Source organism: Balearica regulorum, chromosome 3 (genome assembly GCF_011004875.1).
Source record: "Balearica regulorum gibbericeps isolate bBalReg1 chromosome 3, bBalReg1.pri, whole genome shotgun sequence".
NCBI lineage: Eukaryota > Metazoa > Chordata > Aves > Gruiformes > Gruidae > Balearica > Balearica regulorum.
This window is the reverse complement of record NC_046186.1, coordinates 124422464-124435187: the sequence shown is the minus strand read 5'-3', so window position 1 is coordinate 124435187 and position 12724 is coordinate 124422464. Positions and strand designations below refer to the sequence as shown.

General features: G+C 36.7%; 1 protein-coding gene across 9 annotated transcripts in view; it reads right to left on the bottom strand.

Annotated features, from left to right (window-relative positions):
• Positions 1-12724, bottom strand: part of CCDC88A (coiled-coil domain containing 88A) — a 76592-nt gene that overhangs the window by 54631 nt on the left and 9237 nt on the right. For all 9 annotated transcript variants that reach the window (XM_075749881.1, XM_075749882.1, XM_075749884.1 and 6 more), the window contains exon 3: positions 2121-2229. In XM_075749881.1, the coding sequence (XP_075605996.1) occupies positions 2121-2229 (109 nt within the window). The remainder of the gene's footprint in view (positions 1-2120; positions 2230-12724) is intronic.

The window sequence follows — 12724 nt, the reverse complement described above, 5'->3', positions numbered from 1 at the left end:
ATGTTATATTCTATCAGCGCAGGTTTTTTGATAAGTACATATACAACACTGATGCAATTATTTGCTAAATTGAGAGAATGTTTTCCGCAGATGTTATAGAAATGCATGGAATAATCTAGCACGGACAAGCTCATGATAAAAAGTTTTAAGAGTTAGGATAATGTAATGCTAAAAATTAAAAGTCCCCATGGCCATTAATATCCCTACTATAATATTCCAGATGTTAATCTTGTATCTCAATACAGTGATTACTTTCCACATTCCACTATTCAGATCTCAGGCCTCCCGTTCAGAACACAGACCAAACAATGCCGGCATGGACAGCTTTCCAAAGCACTCAGGTGTGAGGCTCACACCCTCGCCAAGGCGTACTCCAGGCTACAAGCGGCCTCTTGGATTGATTCCAAGGCACCCGTCAAGCACTAGCTTTTCTGCCTTAGGTAATTTCAAAGGTGACAGGAACTAAAGTGACTCCTTGAAAACTGAATTTGCTGTGCTGCCTTGCTAACCCACGCACAGACTGTGGGAAAACACCAGCTGCCAGGCTGCACTAAGTTTGAGAGGAAACCAAAGACTACAGTCCATCCTTTAACGCTTCTCTCCAAACCCAATCAACTACCACAATGTGTAAACTTCCTTGCATGCATGCGAGCATATCTGAGTGAACATCAACACATTCAAAAAGCAGTTTTAAATTTGAACAAGCATCTGGTTTGGCTACTAAATGCCTTTACTCCTACTAAAAATGCACTATCTGAAGAGGCTGGCATCTGACAAGACTAGAAGCTCAAGAGACTGGGGAGGGAAAGGGGGGAAAAACTGTGTATGCACTTCTCTACAGCTTACACTTACACAGGACAGACTTGAACCATTAAAGGCATGGTGACCGATTTTAACGGTTATTGAATAAGAATACTTTTTTACTTAAAAAAAGCTATAATAAATTTTTTGTAACACAAAGGTTTGGAGCAATATCCACAGTTCTGAGTCATTCAAAGGTAAGATACCTAAATGCAAGCTATTCTGCCTGATGTTGTTGCACTAGGACTGGCTGATACCGTATGGCTGAAGAGGCACAGGGAATGCTTTGTATTCAAATAAAGATCAATCCTAACAGTGTTTGTGCCTTCTGTTGCACCAGTTGTGAACCACTAATGCCTGGCCAAAAATGACTACCATCAGGAAATGGAAAAGCATATGGATCTTAACAGGCAGCACTTATACCCACCACATGTAGTAGCTGCCAAGAAAAGAAGGATGTGGAGCATGCATACGTACAAAGTGCGAGCTAGGGAGATGTACACTGGCTGACCATCGCAGTAAGCGACAGCTGGGAATTTCCACTGTACTCAGGAGGTTTTGAGAACATATACTATGTGCGTACACATGAGGAAAAGCGTACAACAATACAGGCTCTGCCATGATGCACTCGCTGTGACAGGCAGAGCAAAGGAGATTTGCTCCCAGATCTGGATTCTCCTGGCAGAAAGGTGAGGGAAGTGTGGAAGGGCACTATAAGGGACACTGGTGATATTTGCAGTGTCCTACTGTAGCATATCCACCACTCTATTCAGGCCCTGCATCTAGAAGGCATAGTACAAGCTACAACCTATTGCACAAAACACACGAAAACTCAATGGCTGTTTTACAGCTCTAAATTAGATAATCACTGCATTTACTATGAATTTCCATTTGATTGTTATCACCTGTTTTTTTCCTACTGAAAATGAAATGAATTCTAGAACAAATAAATTTTATCACATTTTTCTTACAAAGATTCCATGAATAAGATTAAATGCACATGTAATAATTTCTCTCATAGGCACAAAACTTGCCTCAATTCAGGAAATACCAACAGTATTAATGTACTTAACGTACTATATGAGCAAAGATGCAGAATATCTGTTATATAAACATATCATCATTCACATACAAGTGTTTCCAGACTACTACTACAGCTGTGAATTAAGTGTGATAAAAAAATTGACCAGATTTACAAAGAGAACCACCCACACAGTATCTCAAAATATTAATCTTATTGTTACCCTTAAAGGCATAACTATAAAAGAATACTTCGAAACAATTCTAGGCAAAACATAATACAAGAAAAACTTACTGACCTGATAGTAAGTTTTTATTTGTTTCACCAAAATAGACAAATTTTGAATCCTTAATGATGCATCATTGTTTACTTTTTTGTTTATCCTCTGATTAGCGGACTTTGGATTACTGGGGGGGAAAAAAGAGAATAGATTAAACACACTGAATATTAATCTTTAAAGCTCTCTATACAAAACAAATTATATAGTTAATATGCCAGCATAACAACTTCTTGTCTTGGTTACCATGCCTTTTTTTTTTCCTCCACAAGTAAATAAGGAGCTGTGGAAGTGACTGCCAAAGGCAGAAAGGAGTAACCGGAAACATCTGTGTCTGATACAGCTAGTCAGATGAGCACCTTTGTTGACTATTAATGCAGAATGTAATTGGGAGCACCCATCACAATTACAGGAGAATGAATAGAAAAAAGTTTTTGTGCCTCTGCACTTCTCCCGAAGCAGCACCATCCCTGACAGAATACAGAAAGCAGAACACAGCTATAATGTAAATATTCCAGCACACACTGCAGAGATCAGGAATCATTCTTGCTGATGCAGACAATTATGAATAGCGGAATTTAGTCTCACTACATTAATGAACGTCTATACACTGAAAAACTGTATGATGCTATTTTACTATCACAAGGCACAGAAACAGAATGTAAGTTTTCACTCCTAGAACAATGAGGAATATTAAATACATCATGCTAACACACACTAAATTATTTTAAATTTATTTACAGATGATGGAAACCTGTCAACAAAGGGATTATTAATGGGAGCTTTTGTCATGTACTCTCACATACAACCAGATTTTGCTCTGGTTTATCTTGGCTTCAGAGATGACATCAGTCCCTTTTTCCTTCAAAAAGCAGAAAGGATCTGAGGAAATCCAGATGAGTCACCCTTTTTCAATACCTCGTAACATACCGAATTATTAACCACATACAAGACAGCGTGACAACCATTCATTGTGATTTTTCAAGGAGAACAATGCAAAACCAATGTAACTCCCCCACAATGCCCTGTAAAAGGCTTAAAGAATTCATGAGAGAAGGCCAGCGTGAAGTTTTTTAACATTCACAAAGATACTTGATACAGTTGCACAACGCTACTTTTGATATTTAATTACATTATTGTATTGTTTAATGATCTTATTGTCAGATAAATGTGCAGCTGGCTGCAACAGTGCACTCCAACAAGAAATTATCAACTTCTCACTGTCAAACTGGAGGTTCCTGCAAGGGTGTGTGCCTGCTGGGTCTGGTTTTATTTAACATTGTCATTAATGATTTAGACAATAGAATACAGAATACATTTACCAGAACTGCCATTGGCAGAAATCAGGAGGAATAAAAAAAATAATAAAAAATAATAAAACACCCTCCCCCCAAACTTCAAAGAATATTGTGGCAATGGAGAATTATCCTGATAAAGCGCAAAGGTGGTATGACAGCAGTGTGATGGAATTCAGTAACACCACATACAAACAAAAGATTATACTCAGGAATCAAATGCAGAAAGAGCAGTGACTTGTTATAATACAAAAATGACCTCAATATTGTAGTGGACACAACCAAATACCAAGGGAACAGAAATGCCATTGCTACAAAACCCCCCCTAATTCTTCAATTTTTCAGTAGAAGCATTGTCTAAAAGAGAGGTAGTTATTCTATGCATGGTACGGATGATGTTTCAGTTACTACAACATCACATTTCCAGGAAGGTCTGCATTTGTACTTTCTCCACAGATGAATCACCTGGGTTCTAAGCAAGCAAAGGCTCCTCACAGGCCTTCTCTCAACTCCTTGGGTGTACTGTACTGCCAGGTGAGGTGACATACAGGCACATCTGGCCCTGGAGAATGGGAACTCACATCCATCACACAGCCTACTCCTGCAGAGACTGAATGGAGCAGGGTCCAGGTCAGCATGAATCGTCTTGGCAGGACACCTAGGACCCGCAACCTGAAAGCCAGAGGTTACCGATGCACACACACCGAAGGTAGTGCAGAGGACACCAGAAGAAGAATATGCATCACACAGAACAGCTATATTTTACCTAAAGAAACTACATGTAAGTAGTTTACAAGATTTAAGTCTACAAGATCATCAATATACACGCAATTCATACATTTCTGTACAGATACTCTACTCAACCATAACGTGTAAGTGTAAACAACCAGCCCCTCAAAATAAGCTATTCCCTCTACTGCCCTGTACATAGTAGTAACGTGATTTATTTTGGTGCAATATATCACTTCCACTGGTAGTTTCACATGCTCTTTGTACACATGTTGCTACAGACAAATTTACATATTTTTCATTTAATTTAAGTCACCTAAACAAACTTTTATTTGCCTTTTACAGCTTTCTTTGGGTTTAGGATATTGTAATTTTGAAAATAGGTAAGTAAGTATGTCTTTTCTGCAGTTTATTGCTATCTGAATTTCCTGGTTTGTGAGCATGAATGGAAATACCATTAAAAAACCCCACTGCTGGGAAAGTCAGATCATGCATAAAATGCACCTCTATCAGAGTCATTTTAAAATAAGAAAAGCAGTAAGCATAGCATCTTCTTTCTCATATATATGAATATAAATCTAGGAAAATTAGGACACTGATTCTTACACTGGTAACTGCCTCATTCCTAAATGCTCGTCACCACGTTCCTAAAAATACTATAAACAATTAAAGTACATTTTAGAATACATTAGCCAAAACTATGCAACTAAGATGTCACCTTGCATTTATTAATTCAGTTAACCTGTAGCTGCAAAAGGAACTAAATGGGCTAAAAATTATTGTGCTTTGCAGATGTGCAGAACCGAACTCCTTTCCAAACTGAATTCATTCAAATTTGTTAAAATCAGAAGAGAAAATCCAGGATAAATCCTGCTGACCTGATGGCATACAGAGATCAGCTGAAGTCTCCTATTTCTACATTCATATCTCCAAAAGGCCGATTTGGGCCCTTAATCTTCATCTTTAACCTTAATGACTAGCGGATTATCTCCAGGCTTTTTCATCATCTTCAGCAGCATTTCTACAGCCATACATTTTAGACGAATCTCCCTTTAGAGCATTCAAAACAGAGGGCACTGGAGTTTCCTGGATATCATAATAGCTCTTATTTTAGTATCAACACAAAAATTAGTGTGCAACCACAAGAATTCAAAGCACAAATGTCATAAAAGCTCAGGCTTTACAGTTTCTCATTTCAAAAGCTGTACTAGAAACTTCAGACAGATCTTGTATGAACAAAAACTTTAACATTTGAATAGCACTATGTTTTCATAATGGTATGTAAACATAAACCTCCACACACTTTTAAAAACAAACAAATTGTTACTATCCCAATACAACAAATGGGCAAAGAACACAAATGAAAAATTCCTGAACAACAGCAGAAACAATCAACGCCAAAGATATCTGTGTGAAGGAGGGGGAAAAAGGGCAATTAGAGCTCAAGACTTCTTAGGACACAAATTCTTACTTCCACACCTTTGTCACCACTGCCATCTTCATATTTTGCAGTACAATATTTCACTATTGGGACTTGCATACACCAAAGATACAGCATGTGTGCTTTGTGTTTTATTCCATAATAGGAAAATAATTTTTTTAAATCAGAAGTCGTAACATCTGGGCAAGAGCAGGAACTGTAGGGTGTCATTATACCTGTTCCTGGCCTTTGCTCCTGAATACCAGCATTTCTCCTCACAGTACCAAAATAAATAATTCACATCTCTCAAATGATGCACTAACGGATACTAATCAAGCATTTTTAGAACACTTAAGCAGCATTTTGTCAACAGTACTACAGCAAATCATTCTTATGTTTCACCTTCTCCATCTTAATCCTTAGAATCCAACAGCATATGGATCAACTCTGTCAAATTATGCATCAACAAAGATAATCACAAATTTTGTGGTATTAGTCTTGTGTCAAAGTTAATGATACATATCAAAGACTTTTTTGTAAACTTATACTACTGTTGAAAGTAAAGTAACATTCCTTCATTTCCAGTGATTCACCCCATATATCACCCTCCCCCCTATATATATTTCTTTTTTTTTTCTAATGTGGTACATTACCTTCATCTATCAAGACCAACTCAATGGCTGACACACATTCCTCACATTTTATGGAAATTCCAGGCTTCTTTTTTGATAAAAGTTACACTGTTTTGGGTCAAATAATGATTCATTCCTGTGCCTTAAAACAGAAAGCATTCAACTCTCCCCCCCCCCCCCCCCACCATAAATCGCAGAAAACAGTTTATCCAGATTGTGAATTTTGCTGGGAAAACTTGGGCCACAGATGTGCTCTGGAACTGCATCTTTACCACTTGAAAAAACCTCACAGTCCAGTTATATGATCCTCTGCTAGTGCAGATGATGAACAATTAAAACCAGAATGTCAGCCTCAGGACAACCTGGTGCACTGAATAAATTTATTTTAATAATCTTAAATTTTTCCAAAAGATTGTAGTGACAGGTCCAACAGAAACCTGAAACTCAAAGTTCCCTTAACATTTTTCAGCAGAACTTTCAAATACATTATGGTAACAAAATGTTTAACCTCTTGTTCTTGAGTATCAATAAAATTCAGTTACTTAAATGTCAGCACCAACACTACTAATCTTTACTAATAATTTTTAGCATAATTACATGTAACCTCGGTAACTCACTATAGCTATTAAGTTGTATTTCTTTGATTTTGTCACTTTTTTGTAAAGATTGTTGTACTGGCTTATTATTCTTCAAACAAGAAAGGTAAGTTGTCTTTGACACTCTCAATCATTGCACATTAGCAATGACTAGGATGACTTTTATTCGGAAAAAAATTGTTTCTAACTCTTCCCAGAGTGAAATCCTGCTCTCAATACCTTCCAGTGCAAATGGGACTTCACCTCACTACTACAGTAATTTAAATCTTTCTAATCACATTATGTCATTAAATGATTACACTTTATAAACACAGAATATTAACGTGCTACCTACTAAAATGACCCAGATATTGAAACTCAAACATTTAAAGTAGAGGCCACTTGGTAGAAGAATCCTTCTTCAGTGTTTTTATTTACCAGTGTTCCCTGATCTTCAGTCACTGATTTCTAGCTTTCAGATTACATTTGAACCTTCAGTTTTGACTCGCAAAGTGTATTGAACAGCCAAGTACAGGCCTGACAGATGACTTCTCACACCACGCACTTTTACCAAAAGAACTGTGATTAGGTCCTTCAGCAGGAGATTCATAATTTAAAAAAATAAACCCACCTTCATTCCCAATACTGATATCAGGCCTCATTCTCTCAAAGTCTCCAACTTTAAAGCTCAGTATTCTCCTTAATCCACAAAACACCATTTTAAATAATCTTCCTTTAGTCAATATAGTCCACCTTCTCAAGTATTGATGTCTTAACTTGTTCCTCTCAAAGAAGAAATAACATAGCATGATGTTAGCTATGCATTTTCCATTATATGTTGTTTGTATAATTGTATTTTGTCAGACTGGTCCAAGTCAGGAATAGACATACTAATTTTCTTATCAAGCATTTGAAATAACTAGTAAGAAAAACTACTGAAATATAACATGCAAATATTTTTCATACAGCAAGATAAAATTCTAAACATCTGTATTGCCAAAATCTGTATTGCTTTCAAGAGCATTCATCTTTAAATTAGTTTACATTTTTGGCAACTAATTTATTACAGATTTTAATAAGTTACTTGTCTCCGTATGTTGAATTGTTTAATTTTTATGACCAAGAAATTTAATAAGAATTACATTTTTATTACTACTAAACAATTCTGCTTATTAGAATACATTTGGTCCAATACCACCAAAATAAAGTGGTACATGCTGTCGGGAATACAACAAGATGCAAATGAAATAATTTTGAAAATAAATCAATTCTAAAATAGGCCTTTGTAAAAAACAGCTTTTAAAAACAGTTTTTTAAAAACACAAGATTCTAGTAGCTACTGTGCTAGTTACACTATAAACATTTTTAAGGTAATACATGTTCTGAACTCTGAATTGCTCCTTTTATTAGGTGGAGATATTGAACTGCTTCAGTGGCAAATAGCCTAGCAAAATAGGGCAAATCTGTCTAGAAGTCAATAGCAAGCAGAGCAGTAAAAGACACCCTGAAGCAATTTTACATTTAAGAGCAACCTACTTATGACAAGATACATTAATTTCAATAGCAATAAAAACAGGCAAGAGCATCTATCCCAATAACACATTAGTTTAAAACTACTGATTACAGAAAGAACTTCAGTGATTTTTGAAATACTACCAGTGTCATGAATTACAGACTGAGACCTCATATAATCAGGGATTATCTGTCTTGAATTTTTCATTGACCAAAATCTATCAGAAATGGGAATGTGATAGCTTAATGGCTTCATGCTTAAATCTATGCAGACTGCAAACCAGTTGTGTCCTCTCTTGCCATCTGTTCCTTGACAGTACTTAATGATTGAGTCTAGTTTTATAATGCACCCTAATTTTAAATATATAATTGTTTGAATGTATTTGTTAAGTACAGCAAAATGCTGAAACAAGCACTTTGGAAAAAATTCTACACAAGCGTATATTTCAAAGAGTAATAAATGTTGACTGTTACTGTGATTTAGCTTACAGTAGTACAGTATTCACTTTCACACATAAATGTTGTTGCCTAATAAAGTTCTATTTTTTGCAAAGTCCCTTTAATTGGAATACTGAGGCTCACTCTTGCTCTCTGCCAAATATTTCAATAATTACTGATATCATTTTTTTTTTTAAATTTCAAATAACGAAGCAGCATTTCCATTATTTACTATTAGCAAGAAAATAATAAACAGGTTCAAAACGTGGTCTATATGGAAATTTAATATAGCAGTGTCCTACTGTGAAAGTTAAAATAAAACCAGGGCCTTCACTAGAGAATAATTGATAATCTCAAATTTGCTTTAAGCATTTGAAGCAACACCAGACAGAGCACTACACTGAGGTAATGAAGTTATCAGAAGCACCTCTGCATATGGGATAAAAGGAGCACTGGCCTTCATCAGTGTACTGTTTCATCAGTCTTCAAATCATCAATCATAGTCAAAGGGGCAGTCTGCAGGAGTTGTAATATCAAGGAATGGGGCAGATGCTGAAGTACAATATTGTCAGTATCTGAACTTTGTGATCACACACCTTCTAGAAAGGTTGGGACAAGACAGCATACTTCAAACTCCTCCTGCATCTATCAGTATGATCAATTTCTGCTGCCAAGAGTATTTCCATGCTAAACCTATCAAAACAATAAAAGAAAGAAATTGTAACTCCTTTTCTATATCTCTGGCACAGGTTTTCTATGTTGATAGAAATGGATTTAAACAGATGACTTCCCTAAAGAATAATTAATGAGACTATCCACTGTTGAAGCATGCGGAGAACTAACTCGGCACATTCTTATCTGAAAAACAGACGGCAATAAAATCCTTCCACCTCTTGAGGAGCATCATGCAAGACATGCAAGCCCTGAGGTTGCAATGCATTGATGATATGGAACAACGTGATGGGCTGGTGATAGTACACAATGCACACATGACTATTACAACCAGAGAGCCACAGTGTGACTTGCTGAAGAGACAAGAGATGTACGTTCTAGAGCCACTGAAGTGTTCCCTTGTGAATCCTGCTTAGCCGTTGTACCTTTGTGTGCTTACACAGGATCCAGTAAAAGGATGCTCTAATCCTAACTTGCAATAAGCAAGCAAATGTGATCTATACTAACCACTCTTCTTTGCCTTTTTAGCAGACATTTATGAGAGTCTACCTCTTATTTGTAACACACCTGTATTTCTACCATTGAGACAATACTGTTTGAGCAGCAATCAATGCATAATTAAAATGGTCATGTAGTTCTGCAGACACCTGCTCAAACAGCTAAAGATATCATTACAAATGCTGAGATATCCTTTACCACAACATAAAGTGCATATTAATATCTCAATTTAAGGACACTACGCTAACTGCACTTAGCAAAGATTGACTACATGTGTCAAAATTTCAACAGTTGTATCAAAGGTTTTTCGCCTCGCGCTAACGTTTTAGACATAGGTCTAACATCATAAGCCTTTTGGCCCTTGCACAAAACCCCATTTCCTAGGATTATGTCCAACATCATAAACTATTAGGAGGCTGAAGCCCCTAAAAAAAAAAAAAACACTTTAAAAAAAAAAAACCACACTCAAGTGGCCTACAACAAATCTTCTGGCTGGTGGGGATCACAGGGAACACTGCCAAGAACATATGAGTAAATACTGAGCATATGCAGGCAGCTTTCCTACTCCTTGCCTTAGCTCTGCAGCATCTGACCAGGCTGAACTACTCACAGTGTAGCAGCACAGTGCCTAAGCTCTGGCTGGCACTCACAGCAGAGGAGCTGCCTATTTACTCATGGTTGAAGTGCACTAGAATAGCTGTATCTGAAGCAGCGCCACAAGCCTTTGTGCCAAGTAAACCTGTCTCTCCCTTCTCCATCAATATGGACCTGCTGTGCTGCACGACCTCAGGGCTGCTCTGCTGGGTGGTCCCACTGGTATTATTTGCATGAAGATACATTCACTCACACCCGTATGCTCCTACATTTACACGTGAATGTGCAAGCAGCTAGACAAAATCAGAGTATATCCAAGAGGTCTGGCGACTGATCTTTAATTTTTCCCTCCCAGAGTTGTAAAAAAGCAGAGTCCAGAACAGCGCAGATTTCTTTTTTGTCCTTTCCTTTGTCTTTTCCTTAATAGTAATAAGGAGGATGTATGCAGGTAGCAAAATGTAGAAGAAAATAAGAGAGGAAATAAAACAGTTCAGTTGTTGCTTACTAAGCACACACTTGTACCACTGAATTAACACCCTCCAAAAACCTGTAACTTCCAAGCTTATAGAGCAACAGCTGTCTTTATCATCACGTAGTACGAAACAACTTTACTACTATTATGTCAACTTGACTACCAGATGTACTCTTTTCCTATCACACTAAAAGGTACTATGTCAAAATAAATAAATTATTAAATAAAGACTTTCTGCCAAAGATTGAAAGTAGTGAATCACTACTCACTACACCAAGTAACCTGGGTGAGCTCCCTGAAACAATCAATGAGAACATGGAGAAGCCTCTGCTCCACAGCTAGCAAAAGGTAAGCTGGCTTCCACCAAATTAAAAACTTGCCCTGATCTATAGGATTCAGAGCATCACAGATCACTTAACATTGTCACACAAAATAAACACTCCTGAGTATTAAACAATTGAGAATTCCTAGAAGAAACAACAAAACTTTTTTTTGAGCAAACAGATGAGAACCAGGAAGTCTGACAAACATACTTTACTGCTTCAACAAATCTAAATATCTTACAAGGGTCTTCCTGGTTGGGTTTTTTTTTGTTGTTGTTGGTTGTTTTGGGTTTTTTTAATTGCAAAAGGCCTAGTAGCAAATATTGTTTTAAGAAGTAGAATTAGACTGCTGTAGTACTTGCACTATCCTACTTTCCAAATTAAAACTAAAAGGCAGCACAGGATGCAAGAGGACAAGCAAGAAAGACTATGAACACACCACAGAAACAACGAACACTGAAGTTTTGCTTTCTACTTTAAGCACTGTGTTATTTTCCCTCTCGGGGTCAATGTTTTTTTACTTCTCAAATTAGTTCAAATTTTAAGATCTACTCAGTTCAATACCAATTAACAGAGTAACTGAAAACTATTTGACTTTGTGATATAACACCTCAATGTAACTGTCCATTAAAACACTGCAAACATTTACACCCACAATAATCCTGTGACAACAGTAAGATTAGCTTTACGTAAGTAAGCACTCACAGATCTGAATCACAAGATGCAGCATGACTTGACACGAAACATTAGAGGGCATTAAAGTGAGAAAATGTTTTTACAATCTACCTTGGAAAGAACATTCTGCAAACATACAGGTAGTAGTTCAGACGAAACATCAGAAACAGTTCTAAGAGGCAGAATTGGGCCAGAAAGTTGTCATCACAGATCGGCAGCAGCAAGCAGCACAGAAGAGAAGCAAACACTTACTGCCTTTGTAAATTACATTTGTGGAGCTAATATGCTAAGATATTTAAAATATAAGGGAAAATAACTTACGTAGGATTTAAAAGCAATACACATTTATTCAGTCTTCTTTATTTAAGCTTAAAAAAAACCTCTTAAGAGATTATCAAGTTTGTGTACACAAAGTTTTTCTCCTCTACCTCAACCAACTTCCAACACCGTAGTACTATGTACTTTGCTTTATTTGATAATCATAGCACTAATTTCTCCTTTGGAAGACTTGGAAAAGTGTTCACTCATTCTTTACTTTGAACTTTACTGAAGCTATAAATTCTCAAAAATAATTAGTTAGTACTTCAGATTCAAAATAGCCTGACCATATATAAACATCTCAGCACTCTGAGTATTAAAAAAACCCGCAGGAGATACTGATGTGTGATCAGCCTGGTCAGATAAAACAAAACCTACCTGCATACTGCAGTTTCAGTGACTAAAAAGAACTTAAGATGTAAAAATAGTGCCATATAGATGCTCATTAAATAGTTTTGGTTAGAACACCGTG